The following is an 18,629-nucleotide window of genomic DNA, read 5'->3' as shown; positions in this document are numbered from 1 at the left end:
ATTCCATAAATTATCTGGGAGTCGGCATTAGGAGTGATTTAAAATGGAATGATCACATAAAGTTGATCGTCGGTAAAGCAGATGCCAGACTGAGATTCATTGGAAGAATCATAAGGAAATGCAATCCGAAAACAAAGGAAGTAGGTTACAGTACGCTTGTTCGCCCACTGCTTGAATACTGCTCAGCAGTGTGGGATCCATACCAGATAGGGTTGATAGAAGAGATAGAGAAGATCCAACGGAGAGCAGCGCGCTTCGTTACAGGATCATTTAGCAATCGCGAAAGCGTTACGGAGATGACAGATAAACTCCAGTGGAAGACTCTGCAGGAGAGACGCTCAGTAGCTCGGTACGGGCTTTTGTTAAAGTTTCGAGAACATACCTTCACGGAGGAGTCAAGCAGTATATTGCTCCCTCCTATGTATATCTCACGAAGAGACCACGAGGATAAAATCAGAGAGATTAGAGCCCACACTGAAGCATACCGACAAGCCTTCTTTCCACGAACAATATGAGACTGGAATAGAAGGGAGAACCGATAGAGGTACTCAGGGTACCCTCCGCCACACACCGTCAGGTGGCTTGCGGAGTATGGATGTAGATGTAGATGTAGATGTAGATGAACAGGTGCTGCAACTTGAAGATTCTAGCTTGGGATAAGTCCTCCCTGTAGCACAACTGTTTCAAGTTTCTCATGTGACCAGCTGTCAGTTGGATTCCTGGGCAGACGTGGCCACTGTCAACTTGGCACTTGTGTTCCAGCACAACTTTGGAAGCAGACATTGCTGTGGTGCAGCACAGTTGGCTGCCACGCTCAACATAAACACATGCGTGGTGGACTGGTTCCTGCTAGCCCCTGCCTTCCTGCCCTGCTTGTTTCGTTCAACATGACCTACCAGCCTATCTAAGCATTAGACTTCTTGACACAGTGTGATGGGATGCAACATACAGTCAGCTCCAGCTATGACTTAGTCCCCTCAGTCTATAAATATTAACATTATCAGCCTTGCATGTGACAATCTTGTGACTGTTTCTAACACGCTGTTTGATTATGTGTGTATTAATGGGACACCCTAAAGTTACAAGCGGATACAGGGATGGTAGAATTGCTTATTAATTCTCAACATGTCTCTGCACATTGACTCCCTCCATTGTCTCCTACCTTGCAACATCTTGTCCATAATAATAGACAACAAATCCCTACACTTGGACATTTTACAGTGGAGACAGCATGCAAAGTTATGACCTGCCCATTGACTTTCCTTACAGAGGACAGCACTTTTACAGAAAATTTGCTTGGTTTGGATGCACATGTTATGGTGCACATTACTGTTAAACCTATGGCACAACCTCGTTTCTTCAGAGCCAAGCTATTGCCACTTGCACTTTGTGACCATGTAAATGAAGAACTCGACAGGTTGACTGCCTTGGATCTCTTTGAACCTGTATCATATACCCAATGGGCTATGCCTTTAGTGACTATCAAGAAACCAGCCGGTAAGGTCTGTCTTTGCAGCGATTTCTAGGTAACGATTAATGCATAGTCTATGTTCAACACCACCCTGCATCCAGAACTATGACAAAACTGGCAAGAGGACAGTATTTTTCAAAACTGGATCTGTCAGAGGCATATCTACAACTATCATTATGCTAGAAGTCACAGTAAGTACTTGGAGTCAACATGCCCTATGGCAGGGCTGCACAACTCAAAAGTAGTCCACAACCAAACCAAAACTATAATCTAAAGCGTGGGTCACAGTAGACTTCTTAGTCAACTGTGTTGAATACAATGTTTAAAAATCAATAAAAATTAGTCGCTATTACAATTATTAATTATTATTTTATTACATACTTGTGCTGATACGTAACATAGAAATAGCTGTTGTACTGTATAAATAAAGGTAATGCCAAGCAGCAAATAAATAAATAAATAAATAAATAAATAAACAAAAATAAAAAAATAAAAAATGGCGAAACTACATAAAATTTATGTGACATAGAAATGGTTGTCATACTGTATAAATAAAGGTAACACAAGCAGCAAAAAGAAGAAAAAAAACTTAGTGAAACTACATAAAATTTATTTTAGAACTTCTGAAGAAACGCATTATTTGCAAGATAATTTTATTGAAACATTTAATGACAGTAAAGAATAACTGTTTTAGTAGGATACTAGTATGCCAAACTATTACTTATGCAAACAGTATCAAAAAATAATAAATTTAAACAAACCTTTAATGTGAGACATTGCATCTCATGTCAGCTATATGTTTTTCACAGTCTGGAGTCATACCTGAGGTTGAAGTTTTTAGCATGTGCTCTAGATGTTCATCAATTAAACAAGAGTGAAATTTGCTTTTATTTGAGTTCAAAACAAAAAAAGGTTTGTTTACATATATAAGTGCTGCCAAACATGCTGAATGCTTTTATTGCTGCATCTCTTAGGTTAGTAAATTTATTTTTGTCCAAGTTTTTATAAAAATCAAGAAGACCACATTCCCTGTGCTTGGTTTTATAAATCGGAGAACACTGAATTTATATTATCTTCAGTTGTAAGCCCACAGGTATCTCTGCTGGGATTACAGAAAAAGTATCTTCAATTACTTTGAACATGATTTCCTCTTCTTTTGACAATGCAGACCTCTTGCCGAATTCTTCAGTCAATTCAATCTCAAATGAGAAAATTTCCTTCCTAGCACAGCATGTTTATCTGATGAAATTATTTTGCAAGTATGAAAATGGGTCATGTGTCTTTTCAATGGTTGGTATCTGAAGAGTGCAATTTTCATTTTGAAAGTACATCCTGTTACCAGCAGATTGAAAATAAACAGTAACTTTCCATGTAGTTTTAAGTTCAGCTCACATAAGTGAGCTGTCATATTAGGGAGAACGTAGGTCACTGATCCAGTTTTTATTTTTCAATTCAGGAAAGTTCTTTGGATCATTTCCACTCTTACTCCAAAAAAGTGCTGCAGTACTTTCTCACGACTTAGCCAACAAACGTACATATGATTCAATACATCCCCAAATTTTTGCCACAGAAATGCATGAAATGTCCAGTGTTTAAGCCCTCTTGATTGGATGCAGCTGATAACAGAAATCACAGCTGACATGGTATGATTGTATACCAGAACTTTGCTGTGTAATACTTGTTGATGAATAATATAGTGGAATTTGATTAATGTTTTTCTGGCAATTTTTCCAGCAGTGATACTGCACCAATCTTATTCCCACACATAAAAGTTGCTTCATTGATGCAAATGGCCACAAACCCAGTTTCTTTGTGACGAATTCTTTCACTTCATTAAAGATGTCTCCACCGGTTGTTCGCCCTTACACAGAACAGAATCCAGCCTGTTCCTCTGTGATATTGAAATTGTTATCAACACCACACCTGAAAACTAAAAGCTGTGCAGTATCATTTCTGTCAGTTTTGTCATCCACAGCTAATGAGTAGTACTTGAATTCTTCAGATTTCTTTCTTAACTGGTCATGAAGCTTAGTAGAAATATCATACACTTTTCTTGAATTGTCATCCTGGACAAGCTTATGCTCTCAAAAATTTGATTTTTTTCTGGACATAGTTCTGATAGAATGATCATCATGCCCCCCCCCCCTTTTTTTTTTAAGAAATCACCCTCCATGAAAGTTTTTCCAGTGGCAGAAGTTTCTTTAGAAATTAAGAATTTTACTTTTGCAGCCACTTCACTCTCTGTCTTTCCTTTCTTCAAAAATTGCTGTTGACTAGACAAAGATTTTTAGCAAATTCAATGCCTCAATTTTCCTCTCGTTATCATCTGTCTTCACCAAATCAGCATGCTTTGATTCAAAATGACATCAGATATTATATTCTTTTAACAGCTGCAATTGGTTCACAACAAACCAAACAAAGCACTTTACCACAGTATAGTACAAAAAGTATGTATTTGCCCACTCCCTATTAAACACCCTGCATTGAGACACAATTTTTCATTTGCAGTTGTTGTCACCTACTCTTTCTGGCCACCTCGAGTGAACATTAATAATTAAAACTTGTACTTTACCATGCACACACATGTAAGAGCAGAAGTCTCGTGAGATTGACACAAGCTATAAGTGAAGTGGTATGTTCATTTCAAGACATCAAAATTTGAATGTCAAACAAAGGACAATAATTTTATTCTTTAATCAATGCTATGTCAGCAATATTAATTCGACAGGAGTACAACAAATACATAGGCATGTGTATGACTAAAGTCTAATGGTAAGGTACAAACATTAGTCATAAATTAAATTCAAATCTTGTGAGAGTACCTTACCACATGACACAGATACTGTAGTGTAGTACCTTGGTAGTTTTTCCTCTTTCAGCAGCCTTTGTAATAAGTACTGGAAACACCTCACATGTCGCTTGAAAGTGCAACAGTCACATGTAAGCTTTGCCTGTGTGTGTATGAAATAACTGGCTTATACCTATGACTGTCCACAAGCGATAGCGGACCAAGCAGCCTCCCATTAGACCGAAATTCTCAACTTATCCACACACTATAAATGTGCCCCTTGCCCCCATACTGATGACAATTTCGCCAATTCCTGTAAGCGTTCAATCATGGAGTGCATCTGCGCTGAAGAGACATTGGCTGTCTCGTCTTAATTGTGTACATATATGTAGTGCTTGTTCTTGGAGACATGGGTGTCTGATGGGAGTCATGTTAGGGTGGTCATGCAGTACCAATGACCACTCTGTCCGGATGGTTCAGTGCTCGCCAGCAAGGTAGTTCAGCGTGTTCGGTCAGAGGGCTGCGTGCCCTCTGTAATAAAAAAAACTGATTCAAGAAATCATCAATTTAAACGGATGTCTGGATGTCTTGTGATGTCCGCCACAACGAACTATATTGGGGAGGGGGGGAGTGGTCAGAGCATCTGCCTAGTAAGCAGGAGACCTGGGTTCAAATCCTGCTCCATGACAAATTTTCATCTTTTCCCATCGATGTCCATAATGGCTGCTGGAGCAAAAATGGTGTCTGTTCTTTCGGACATGTCTGATAGACATACACATTTAATTGCTGCTAGTCCAAAGTTTGCAGGCAACTGGAATGTTACTCACTGTGGTCGGAAACTTCATAGCCAAGGAGAGCATCTAAATGAATTCTGAAGCTCCTTTTGGGGGCAAATCGATCAACTGTTATAGATGCCTACTCCTGATGTCCATACATTCTAAACTTCTGTTCCATGATGGGAAACTGATAGTGTGGCCTTGACCCAGATCGTCTCCATAGAAGGCCTCCTCCACACCTTGGTGAAGGATAATAGCCGAAATTTTATTTCACTTGCTTTTCAGTTAAAAGGAACCTTGTACGAGGGGGGACCCAAAAGAAACCAGATTGTTGTCATAAGAAATTTATTAATGAACCTTTTTACAAAATTACTTCAGTCACCTTCAAAATACTCTCCATCATATGTGATGCACTTGTCAAGTCTCTTTTCCCACTGTTGGAAGCATGTTTGGAACTCTTCAAATTTGATATTGTCCAGTGCCCTTTGCGAAGCTGATTTCATCGCCTCCACATCGTCTTAATGCTCCCCTTTTAGTGTTTTTTTCATTCGTGGAAATAGGAAAAAGTCGCACGGGGCTAGGTCCGGCGAATACGGAGCATGGGGAATGACAGACCACCTCTGAGATGCCAAATAGTGGGTCACTCGTAAGGCCGTGTGTGCTGGAGCGTTGTCGTGATGCAGAAACCAGTCACCTGATCGCCAAAGTTCCAGGCGTTTCCTCCTCACATCCTTTCGCAGATGCCTTAAAACATCCAAGTAAAAGTGCCGGTTATCAGTCTGGCCAAGGGGTACGAATTCCCAATGCACAATTCCACGAACATAAAAAAAAAACAAAAAACAAAAAAAAACCAATGATCATCGTCTTCATATTTGACCTCACATGCCTTGCTTTTTTTGGTCTGGGAGAGTTGGGAGTCCTCCACTGGCTTGACACTTGCTTGGTTTCTGGGTCATACCTGTTACACCAACTCTCATCCCCTGTAATGACTTTGTTCAAGAAGTTTGGATCACATGCAATCTTTGTTTTCAAGTCCTGACACAGATTCAGGTGGATGGTTCTTGCTCCTGTGTGAGAAGGCACGGAACAAATTTAGCAGCAACATGTCTCATGTGCAAATCCTCACTCAAAATCTGCTGGCACGAGCTCCAACTGATTCCTGTCTCTGCTGAAATTTGGTCGATCATTTGGCGACGATCCTCGGTGATCTTTTGGCGGACCTTTTCAATGTTCTCCTCATTTTGCGATGTTGAAGGGCTTCCAGAATGAGCTCGGTCTTCAACACACATCTCACCACGTTTAAAGCGCCCAAACCACTCGAAAACCTGTGTGCGGCTCATAGCGTCCTCCTGGAAAGCTTCCTGAAGCATTTGGTGTGTCTCCGTTGCAGTTTTTTTAAGCAGGAAACAAAATTTCACACACACTCTTTGTTCTTTAAAGTTGCCATAATGACTTCGCAGAGGTAACCCGCCAACAGTCAGAGAAACACAATACCACACTTGCACGTTCAGCTCTACACTGACGCTGTCTGCGCAGCTGTTTCATGAAGTTCTCTACTAACACCATCTAGCATGAGAACCCTGCACTACGTCTATGAGTGGCAGCGCCCTCGGAGTCCGGTTTCTTTTGGGTCCCCCCTCGTATAGTCTTTCAGAATGCTGATGAAGAGCTTTCAAAATGTTGATCAAGGAGCACATCAGAGACACCGTCAAGGCAGAAGCACTCAGATGTTTTCTCAGTTCATACAGGCCGATGCCGATTGGTAAGAAGAACCTGTCTGAACTGCTGCACGGGCACCAGCTGCACGGGCACCAGCTGCACATGGCGCTGCACCTCCTGCTGCCTACCCACACCCACCCAGATCACCTCCATCTCCACGCTACACGCTGGAGACCCCCGTCAGGGCTTGCACTTCTGGGTGTCGTGAGCACTGTATTCTGGTGGTCATCCATGGTCAGGGGTTCGGTGAGTTCTCACACTACAAGTGGAGGACATACTGGTGTCCTTCCATCGAAACCAACTACACCTGCAGGTGGACGAACAGCCTCCACTTTCCTTCGCACACACCTCCCAAGCCTTCCTCCTGCTTGGAGTCTGAGTTTTTGGGTTCTCCTCAATTCTGTGGGAGCACCTGCTCTGTGTTTGGCCCAACCTCGTGCCTCCTTGTCAACCACATCCTCAGCTGATATTTTTTCCAGCCTTCTGCACGAGAAACAGTTCCTGGGTTGTGAGACCTTAACTTTTCCTGGCGAATTGAAAGTTCCTGGGTTCTAAGGAGCTTCTGTGACAGGCAGGGAAACTGGTTGGTTCACAATTACTGTCTCAGCCAGTTTCTCCTCTCGCCCCCAAGGCACTGGATGTCCACACGGATCTAGTTCCGGTATCAGAACGCCCCTGTGGTTGGTTCCACACAATTGGGCATCTGCCCATGACAGGGTCTTCACTGCCACAGCCACTTCCAGCTGTACTGTATTTCATGGACTACCAGACGCACTTTTTCTTGTAAAAATTGTCTCAAAAATTTGGTGCATCTTATACTCGAAATTAATATAAAAATGTCCTGTGTTTGATTGAAATTTGCTGCCAGTCTTAAAAATGGTCATATATTTGATATTGTGGGAAACCTATCTCTATATGGCACATTGGATTCAACTAGAAGCAGTAGTACACTGATGCAACAAACATGAGTTATGGGCATTTACAACCTTGCTAACACTGTCTCCCTCCCACCACATCATCACAAACCCAGAATACTGTCTCACCTATGATGTGTCATTGCAGTGTACAGTACTAGTTTGCGTTATCAGTAATAGTACAACATTTTTGTTAATAGCTAGTTTCGTAATGGAAAAAGATAAAAGGTATTCATATGATATTGCCTATTAACTGAAAGTAATAGCCTATGCAGAGGAACATGGGAACAGATCAGCTGAGCAGCATTTCGGCACTCCACCAACAGAAAAAAATGAGGAAGATTAAATGTGCAAATAAAGGACTGAATGCAGAATGGCCAAAACTAGAAGATGACCTACTGAAATGGATTCAAGAACACTGTTAAAATGGCATTGGAATTAATACAAAAATGATTCAAATACACGCCCATAAGCTAGTGCTACAGTGGAACTTAACAGACTTTAAGGGTGGAGTTGGTTGGTGCTACAGCTTTATGAAACGCCATGGACTTAGCATGCGGACCACAACCAAAATATCTCATAAAATGCCATATGAGTATGAAGAGAAGATACTATCTGTCCATTGCTTTATTATTCAACATCAAAAGAAAACCTGTGTGGAAATAAGCCAAACAGCGAATATGGGTGAAATTCCTCCAATGTTTGATGTGCAGAGTGACAGAACTGTTGCCATGAAAGTTGCTCAAACCGCAGCTACAAAAACAAATGGACATGAAACAATGCACTATACTGTTGTCCTTTCATCTTGTGCTGAAAGTACTAAACTTAATCCATTGATCATTAGCCAGCACAAAACGATGGCAAAATAATCTGAAATACTGCCAAGTTCATGTACATGACGAGGGTTGGATGGTTGAGGCTGATATGCAATTATGGATTAATAGAGTGTCGGAGAGAAGGAAAGGTGTGTAATTGAAGAAGAGTTCTCTTCTTGTGCTAGATCAGTTTAGTAGTCATTCGAAAAATTCTATGAAAGAGAAATTGAGACAGGGAAATACAGAGCTTGCTGTTATTCCGGGATGACTTACTTCACAAATGCAACATCTTGATGTCTCAATAAATGAACCATTTATAGTGTATATGAGAGAAGAATGGTACAAATGGCTGATGGGTGAAACCCAACATGAATTCACACTCAAGGGAGCTTTAAAATGAACTACAATGGAACAAGTGTGTCAATGGATAAAACATTAATGGTCTAGAGTGAGAGGAGACATTATTGTTAAATCTTTCAAACCATATGGTACAAGTAATGCTCTCGATGGCAGTGGAGACCACCTTATATACGAAGAGGACAACAGTGGGAATGCCCGCCCCCGGTAGCTGAGTGGTCAGCATGACAGACTGTCAATCGTAAGGGCCCGGGTTCGATTCCCAGCTGGGTCGGAGATTTCCTTCGCTCAGGGACTGGGTGTTATGTTGTCCAAATCATCATCATTTCATCCCCATCGACGCGCAGGTCGTCGAAGTGGCGTCAAATCGAAAGACCTGCACCAGGCGAACAGTCTACCCGACGGGAGGCCCTAGCCACACGACATTTCAACAGTGGCAACAATAAGAAAAATAAGAAGAAGTAAGTTTAGATGTTGATTTTCAAGGATTTTAAAGGTCAGTTCTGTAATATAAATTAAGAATTTTGTTTTAGTCTGGCTTTACAATCTAATAATAAAAATGGCAAAAGGGTCGTTTTTTAAATTGCTTAAAAATTAAGGTGCACCTTATAGACCACAGTGTCTTACAGCCCGTAAAATACAGTACACATTGGTTGCGGCCAACAGGGAGCTTCTGTCCACAATGAAAGCACCCATCCATGGTGTTCAGAAGGACATGGATGTTACTTTCATGGGTACCATCTGGTGTCCCACACTATGAGGGATGGAAGCCAGTGTTGTACCATCTCACAGTCATTCCTTGAAGGACAGAAGACTGTGGTGAACCATTGCTACCACGCCTGTCATATTGGCACCTAGGTGGCCACTACCATAACAGGGCAGGACAGGAGGTGCTGGTGCGAACTGTCATCATTGAACTTGCCTGCACTGGTGCAGAGCATCAATGGTCCGGCCGCAAGGCTACGGCATGATCAAACATTGAAGGCAGCGTCATACTAGGAACAGCATGCACACCTGACCGACAACGTCACCTCGACAGAGTGACAAGCTATCTTCTTGACATAATCCCGGAGTGGAGTGCACTCTGCCTCATTCTGTTATTGTGTTTTCTCATGTTTGCTTGACTCTGTTCTCAGGACACTCTGTACTGTGTTGGATTCTGCCTGACACTGTACTCTGTGTGTAACTACCGACCTACTTTCTCAATAAGTGCTCTAGGCTTACTTATTTGCGTGTTTAGTTACTGCAACATTAAAAGATAAGCAAATCATTTGAATTTAATATGTATGCAGTATCAAAAAACTATCACTGAAGTGCTTAATACTACTCATGTCAGGCCTGACTGTCTAACAGTAAAGCACATGCCTGGAATCAGATAGGTCACAGGATCAAATCCCACTTGGACCACGAATTTTTTCATTCTGCATATATCCTAACCTTAACCTCTTAACTGTGTGAATATTCACCAGGAAAGCTACATGGTTCAGGTTCCACATTAAACTGTAAGTCCCCTTTCCTTAGTAGAATTACTGGGATAGATTAGAAACAGACAAGTTGTCAAAAAGTGGCGTCAAACTGAAAGACTTGCACCAGCCTGTTGGTCCACGCAAAATTACTAAAGCTATTCATGCTTTCGTGTGCTAAATTTAACAAAGCACACTATAAAAATAGCTGCTAGTCTGAGAAAAATCTCTCTCTTTATTTATATAACATAGTGTCTACAAATTATATGCATTCATTAGTCAGGCTAACATCAAATTTTTCCAGCCTTCTTTTGGAGGCTGATTTATTTGACAAATAAATTCAGATGAGAAAATGGTCATTTAAATGAATATCAGCAACAATCTCCCACTGAACATTAGCTTCGAAGGAGAGCGAGCATACTCCCAGTTATGGTGAAACATTAGCCCAACTAGATGAGCCTGTCAATGACTAGACTACTGATACAGGCAGAAAAGGCACCCCAAAGCACATCCAGTACATTAGAACTTACTATCTGCAGCAAGTCCAAAAAGGAGTGGGAAGGGGATTAGCAGAGAGAATTTCAGAGGCTCACTGTGCACAAGCTGATTCTGTTGGCCATAAACTCAAGAAAATGTTATATGTCGTAACTCCTGTTGTTAACATGTGTGTGATGAGAAAAATGAGAAGTGTGATAGTCAACATTGATGAACAGAGCAATACAACCTTAGCTCTCTCACAAGAAGAGATAATTTTTTTGTGCAAGGTCCAGCACCTTAACATAGAGGCATAATGATTCTGAGATAAGAATGAAGATCTGTCTCTTGCAACAGGAACCTTAATTTCTCTCACGATTCTAAGCCATTTTAGCTCCTCTGTTACATTAGGGTAGGGTCATAAACCAGTGCCTATTATTTATGTTTTTATAATCACTTCTATCAAGATGATTCCTATTAAGCTGTAGTAAAAGTTGTTACTATTCCTAGTGAAATCTCACACATACCAACATCTTTAACAGATTAAATACTGAGGCTAAATAAGTCTTCATTTTACTCTCATTGACTCTTATTGCTGTTTACAACTTCAAAGTACTGCAAATTTACAAATTTGTGAGTGCTGTACATACCAATGGAGCCTTAGTGTGTGAAGAAATGCTGAGAGACCCTCCATCAAAACCAAAATGGCAACAGTGAGGAAAGACCAAGCTAGGAACATAATGTATAGAATAATTGCACCGGTATAGCCTTCTGCTGTCAGCCCCATCCGCAGGACCATTGTCCACAGCACTTCAGAAAGTTCTGTAAGAAAGCAATGCAGTACTTGTAAGTTATTCACATCATCAAAGAAATCTGCAACACATGTACTGAAATAAAAAGATAATAATATTTACACATAAAGTTCTATTTTAACAGTTATGAAAAGGATAGATTGCTACTCACTGTGAGGATGACACACTGATACAGACATGCACAACGAAAAGATTGTTACACATTGAGCTTTTGGGCAAAGCCAGTCTCAGAACAGAAAGGAAAACACAACACACACACACACACACACACACACACACACACAACACACACACAACACACACACACACACACACACACACACACACACACACACACACACACAATTTCTGAGCAGAGAGACTGGAGATAGTGGTAATAAGGTGTGCCTTCCTTCCGAAAATGTGTGTTTTTTTCATTCTTTTCTGAAGAAGGCTTTGGCTGAAAGCTCAGTATGTAACTGTCTTATTGTAGTACCAGTCTGCAACTCAACATGTCATCCCTATGGTGACTAGCAAATCTACCTTTTTCATCAACGTTGATATTCCAACCTAGACTTGTCTTTGCTTAAAATACCATTTTGTACTTCATATTTTTAAATGTGAAACGTTCAGTATACCAAAATTCAGTATAATCTTCAGTTTACTGATATGAAAATGGTCATCATACTACAACTTAGTACTATCTTAATTTTATTAACATGGTAACATGTAATTATGTCCTTCTACTTATCATTATTACACTTTAAGGTGGCACTGTGTAATGACCTATACAAAAATCCTTGTGAAGTAAGAGTGCAAACACATGCCCACGCACACACACACACACACGCGCGCACGCAAGCTGTCAAATTTCTATTTCTTTGTACTTACGAGAATGTGCAAGTGACAGAGCCCATAGTCGCAGATATGAAGCTGTGTGAGAGATAGTGCTGAGTATATACTCTATAGTATGTATGGACTGATAAATGAAAACTTCAGTCATATCATCTTCTCCATGGCCATCATGCCCATCTGCTGGAGTAACTGCCCCAACCTCCTCATTTTCCTGACGCAGTTCAATGCCTTGATTTACATCACCATTCTCAGATGCTGACACCTGCTGATGAGTCAGAAAACAAATTAATCTTTCTATAGAACAAATTTTAATACAATAAATTCTAAAGAAATAGCTTTATGGTTGAAAATATCCTGTGCTCAAAAATCACAGTTTTCAACGAAGGCTTCCACATGTCATGTAAGCTATTCTGAGAAAGTTGTCATTATTTCTCATACTAAATCAGCATTGACAAAATTCTTTGTTCTCCGTTTAATAATATCATGAATTTGAGGTAACATACATATTAACTTAAAAAAAAAAAAAAAAAAAAAAAAAAAAAAACATAAATGTAAATTTTTCTCACATGAGGAGTATGCTAATTTCTTTGTACAGGTTTGAGTGCTTGGGTGTCTTCTGTGCAATGATTTATCAAGTAATGGTGACGGCGTTGAGGTAAGTAAAACAGGACTGTCAACCAGCTGTCCACCACGATGAATGGCCTCTGTCAGACTATGAACAAATTTGACCAACCAATGTCACAGCATGCAACCTTCCCCCTCCTCCATCTTATCAGCCTCTTCCAATTCACATTCCCACTTTTAGCATGCGCTGTTCCCCACCAGCTCAACACTCATACATCATGTATCATCTCTCCCTGTGTGTGTGTGTGTGTGTGTGTGTGTGTGTGTGTGTGTGTGTGTGTGTGTGTGTGTGAATCTAGCAAGTTCTTTCTTTTCGTGTGTGCTTATCGACAATTCAAAGCTTCTACTTTTCGGTGAGGGGTCTTCTTCCTCCTTGAAGTATCTACATTCTACGAGAATTTTCATACAAATCAACAGCATGATTGCATGCATGTTATTCAGAATAGGAAATTAACTCAACTGCAGTCAGTTCAATACAGACTGTCAGACGCTTCAGTTTTCAGATAACTCTATCAATTTGGGAGGGGGGGGGGGGGGGTAGAATCGATCTGCTACTTCTGCGACAAATACACTTTAAACACAAGTACAACAGGACAGCACACACTCTCAGAAAGTTAAAAAATGAAGTGAAAAACAATATGGTGATAGTAGCAAAAGTGGACAAGGGAGGTACAGTGGTACTTTAAGATAAAACAGACCAATCCCAAAAACTATCAAAGCATTTCACTCCTACCAGTCACTTACAGAGTGCTCTCACCAGATTAGAACAACAGACAGAACATATGATTGATGACTATCAGGCAGGCTTCCGCCCACATCGATCCTGTGCAGAACAGATCTGGAACCTGAAGATGATACTGCAACACCATCAGTCGAACCGAACAGTAGTCAACTTCGTAGATCTCAAGAAAGCATACGACTCAATTCATCGCACCAGTGTTTAATACACTTCGTGAATATGGTGTAGATAATAAAACTACTTCATTAATTGAGTAGACTTTATCAGACACAACTTGGAAAGTAAAATTCATAGAAGAACTTTCTGAAACTTTTCAAATTAGGACAGGAATGAGGTAGGGTGATGGGTTGTCCCAACTCCTCTTTAACCTGGTACCGGACAAGATTATCAAGAAGTGAGAGAAATAAATAAATATGGGAACAAAGGACAAACGAATCAACATAAAACGCCTTGCTTTTGCTGATGACCTATCAATAATTACGCGGACTCCTGAGGAAGCCAAACATGTCATTGAGAAACTTCATGGGGTTGCCATCAAAACTAGTCTCCAAACTTCTTTGAGAAAACACAACTCAATGACTCTAAAAGTTCAAATCTGAAACCACTTGCAACAAAATATGGTGACATCATACAAGTTAAGTACTTCAAGTACTTGGGTGAAGTGATAAGCAACATTGGCAACGAAAAAGTAGCTCACGAAACACGAGAAGAAGAATTACATAAAACTTATACAATGATCTGGAACACATACAATAAGAAATCACTATCCACCCACGCCAATCTTCACCATTGTCATACAGTCACTCTTCCAGAAGCGCTCTACGCAACTGAAACACCATCACAAAAATACTCACAAAAATATTTGGACCCAAGATTCAAGATGGTATCTGGATGCGCAGAAGCTCTGAAGAACTGTACTCGAGGACTGAACATTTCACGTCGGTTGCATGGAAAAGATGATTGAAATTGACATTTAGCAAGAATGGATGCCTCTACAATGACCAAGAAAATCTTCCTTATCATCAAAGGAACTCGCCAAACCAGGGCACGCTGGCTAACAGAAACCCAAAATAACCTCACGGAACTCAGTATTGACCCATTAGAAACCACACGAACTGCGTACAGGCAGAAAATCAACTCTCACAAGTTCATAACCAAAAACCCGATGGAAAATAATCTGAAATTGAAAAATGCATGGACACAATAAATAAGACAGGCCCATAGTGAAAAGATGAGGAAGGGTGGTTGGTTGGTTGGTTTGGGGAAGACCAGACAGCGTGGTCATCGGTCTCATCGGATTAGGGAAGGATGGGGAAGGAAGTCGGCCGTGCCCTTTCAGAGGAACCATCCCGGCATTTGCCTGGAGTGATTTGAAAAGATGAGGAAGTTTTGGGAAGATAAATAATAATAAAATGTTGGTATCAGTGAGAATCAAACCTACAATGATGAATTGCTCATCAACGCACTTTATCATTTAGCTACCAAACCACTGAAAGAAAGACTGCTCAAAAAATACCTAATACTATATGTGTAAATCTTTAGAGAGCATTTTACTTTTCACTAGAGCCCACTCAGGTGGAATGTTGCAGTAACTTGAGGGGCATCTGCCTGGTTCTGTTTACATAATTTGAGCTAAATCAGTTAGCCACACCCTATGCTCTCCTGCTATTAGATTTAAAATTTGGAGTAGATCTACTTAACTCTTTAACTCTCACTTGTGCCTCCAAATCTGTACTGGAAACCAGTCTGTTTAGCAGATCATGTACAGAGTACATTTTCATACTAAATTTCCCTTACACTCACTTTTTTTACCACTATCTATAGCCTTATGACTTACAATGGCAGTACTCATAACTGAATTGAATGTATCACTTTTACATTTATAAACTGAACTGTTTAAATCTATTTAAATTACATAGTTAACTATCTATACCTGGCCACAGACAGCTGTGTTTACGTCTGCTTAAATGGAAAAGAAAGAAATGAGAAAGCACACATTTCAACATGTATGGAAATCGGATGTATGTCCTAATTTCCTTCTTCCCCCCGTCCCTGCCCATCTCTTCGTCCCACTCACTTGTGTCCATCTCCGCCTCCCCCCCCCCCCCCTCTCCCTCCATCCATCACCACCTGCCCCCCCCCCCCTCTGTCAATCTTCTCCTTCTCCGTCTCTCCATCTCTTCCAGTTCCATCTCTCTGCCTCTCTCCATCTCCTCCTGCTCCCTCTCTCTGCCTGTCTCCTCCTTTCTGCTCTCTCTGTCAATGTCCTCCCACCCTTCTGTTCATCTCCCCCCTTCCTGCCCCCTCTGACTTCTGCCTTGTTTACTGTTGCTGCAAATTCAGATTCTACAGTACTCGTAGTATTCCAATCATAAGCTGATAAAACAGAAATACAACTTTTCTATTTTCTGTAAAAACAGTATGCGAGTATGTTGTGTTTAAAAACATATATAATGAGAAATAATATACACAGGAGAAATAATTTTTCTAATAGTTTATATGTCCCACTATCCTAGTTAAAATTGCCCGTGACAAAGGAAACAAAACCATGCACTTTTACAGCAGAGCATTTTCTTTCTCACAATAAGTTTTAACAGAAAAAAGTACATTGTTGTTTAATAAGATGTATAGTCTATGTGTGTCTGAATTTTTAATGAAGTAGCGTTTAACATTTGGAGTAAACTGGTCAGGAACTTTGACATTTTTGTTACCGACATCTCACTATTACACATTTTGTACCTATATATATTTGTATTTTATGTAAATTAAAAAATAAATATCCTATATTCTTCCAAACTAGAGTAGCATTTAAAAATTTGAAGTAATTATATCAAACACTTTTTGAGATTTTTAGTAACAACAATTCCCATTTATATATTACATATTTATTTGTATGTTATATGTATTTAAAAAACAGATACATAAAAACATGCACATATTCAAATGCGAAGTGGTGTCAAAATTTCAAGTCAACTGACCAACTACTTTTTGAGTTTTCCACGCACAAAAGTATGCAGGCTGAATTATTATACATAAAGATAGTTTGAGACTGTGATAAATAAAATAAACTACGTGTGTGTGTGTGTGTGTGTGTGTGTGTGTGTGTGTGTGTGTGTGTGTTTTTTTTTTTTTTCCCCCCCCCTCTTCCCTGAGTCAATTGTAGTATGGTTGACTATCATTTCAGCACTCAACACAGGTCTCTTGTTATCGCAAAGAGAGTGCTACAGAACATGTTTCTGTCCAATTTATTTGCAAACCAGTACACATTCGAAGAGGAAGGTATAATTTTAGTGTTCTTTCTGGCTTGCTCTTTAAGAGAAATGGCATAATTTTAAGTGTGATAGTTACAGTATGCTGTAGCACATTACCCCATGATAACTGGCCATCATTGGACATGGTTACACCCATCATTTCATGTTAAGTACATACCCCCCTGTAATTCCCCCAACTCTGTACACAAAACCTAAATTAAACTTTATACATACATATAATTACAGAATTAAGGCAACAAAAATAATATTTTCCTACATACGACATACCTGTCTGCTTTTCTTACGAGAACACATAATGTATAACGGTTTCGCCAGTAACAACCATGGGACACAAAGAAGTGCAACAAACACCATAATTTGCTGCACTGTTCCTTGACTCTCAAAGATATATATGTTGCAGCAGTCTTTGCCCTCACTATTGCACAATGGCTCTGCTTGCTTGAAAAGCAGCATATTGATAAATGTGATAAGCACATTTGGTGCACAGTGCTCACTTGTCAGCAGCTCTGGAAGCAGACAGAGACATTTCCCAAATATATTCATTACATCTTTAACCTGTATCTGAACTTTGACATATTATTCTGTACACAATTTTCTAATCTGTTGGTTAGGGTGGCAAATGTTCTGAAACACAGATGACTTATAACCATTTACTGCATACAATAAAAAAACAATATTCTATGTCTAATGTTATTACATCAGCAGAAAAAAGAAAACCTATCATCAACCAAACAACACCAAAAGAAAAACAAGGCAGCAATAATATCCATTCTGCACTATCCTTATTTATTTTCCATATTTGTCTGGGTGGAGCATATTTTGGCTGGTCTTGCAGAATTTGCTACTGGCCTACTTTCACGAAAGTATATGCCTCCTTATTGTCTCTCACTGTGGTAATATGTTAAACTACCTTACTTTCTTCATGCTGATGTTTTCAATCATAATTCAAAAAGTAAATTTCGGGTTATGTTTGCATTATTTCTAGAAGAAACTGTGTGTGATGTATGCTCTCACACAGATAAAATTTCATACTGCTTAAAATTTACATTTGCTGTACATAAATTCTATTTCTTGTTTAAGTCTGAAATATATCACTATTATTCAAACTTGAAGGTGTCATTTTTTCTGTTATTTAAACTCAAATGGCTGACACTTTTTAAAATTATCAGTTAATTTTGTTACTTCTGATACTATTACCACACCACATTTGCAGTGCTAATGCAGAAATACTTACCGTTCTTTGCACTGTATACAACCCATTTCACAAACATGAGAGAGACCAGGTATCCAAATAACAGAACAAGGAAGAGAACTTGAGGTAGAAATTCCAAGATAATATTGATTCGCTTCCGAAAATGCCTGCAAAAAAGAAAGCATCTTCAGGCACAACAAAACCAACGAAATCACAATAATTATAATCCACCTGAACCATAAAAAAAGAAATAAGAACTATCCACATAGCTACAGATGTATAACTCATGAATACGCAAAAGATTTTGTGCAGAATTTTTTGTGATAGGGTTAACCATCAACCACAGCAAAAAGTAGCAGAATACCAGAGAGGCTTCAGA

At 39.7% G+C, this 18,629-nt stretch overlaps 1 protein-coding gene across 3 annotated transcripts in view; it reads right to left on the bottom strand.

Moving 5' to 3' along the window:
* The window catches only part of LOC126483808 (V-type proton ATPase 116 kDa subunit a 1), a 617,022-nt gene that overhangs the window by 12,874 nt on the left and 585,519 nt on the right, over positions 1 to 18,629 (bottom strand). For 2 of the 3 annotated variants that reach the window (XM_050106991.1, XM_050106990.1), the window contains exons 14-17: positions 18,293 to 18,417; positions 17,326 to 17,564; positions 12,460 to 12,688; positions 11,428 to 11,599 (exon numbers count right to left, since the gene is read on the bottom strand). In XM_050106991.1, coding sequence (XP_049962948.1) covers positions 11,428 to 11,599; positions 12,460 to 12,688; positions 17,326 to 17,564; positions 18,293 to 18,417 — 765 coding nt within the window. The remainder of the gene's footprint in view (positions 1 to 11,427; positions 11,600 to 12,459; positions 12,689 to 17,325; positions 17,565 to 18,292; positions 18,418 to 18,629) is intronic. The other variant, XM_050106992.1, reaches the window with a different exon arrangement.

Source organism: Schistocerca serialis, chromosome 6 (genome assembly GCF_023864345.2).
Source record: "Schistocerca serialis cubense isolate TAMUIC-IGC-003099 chromosome 6, iqSchSeri2.2, whole genome shotgun sequence".
Lineage (NCBI taxonomy): Eukaryota > Metazoa > Arthropoda > Insecta > Orthoptera > Acrididae > Schistocerca > Schistocerca serialis.
Note: the sequence above shows the minus strand (reverse complement) of the source record. Positions and strands in the feature narration are given on the sequence as shown.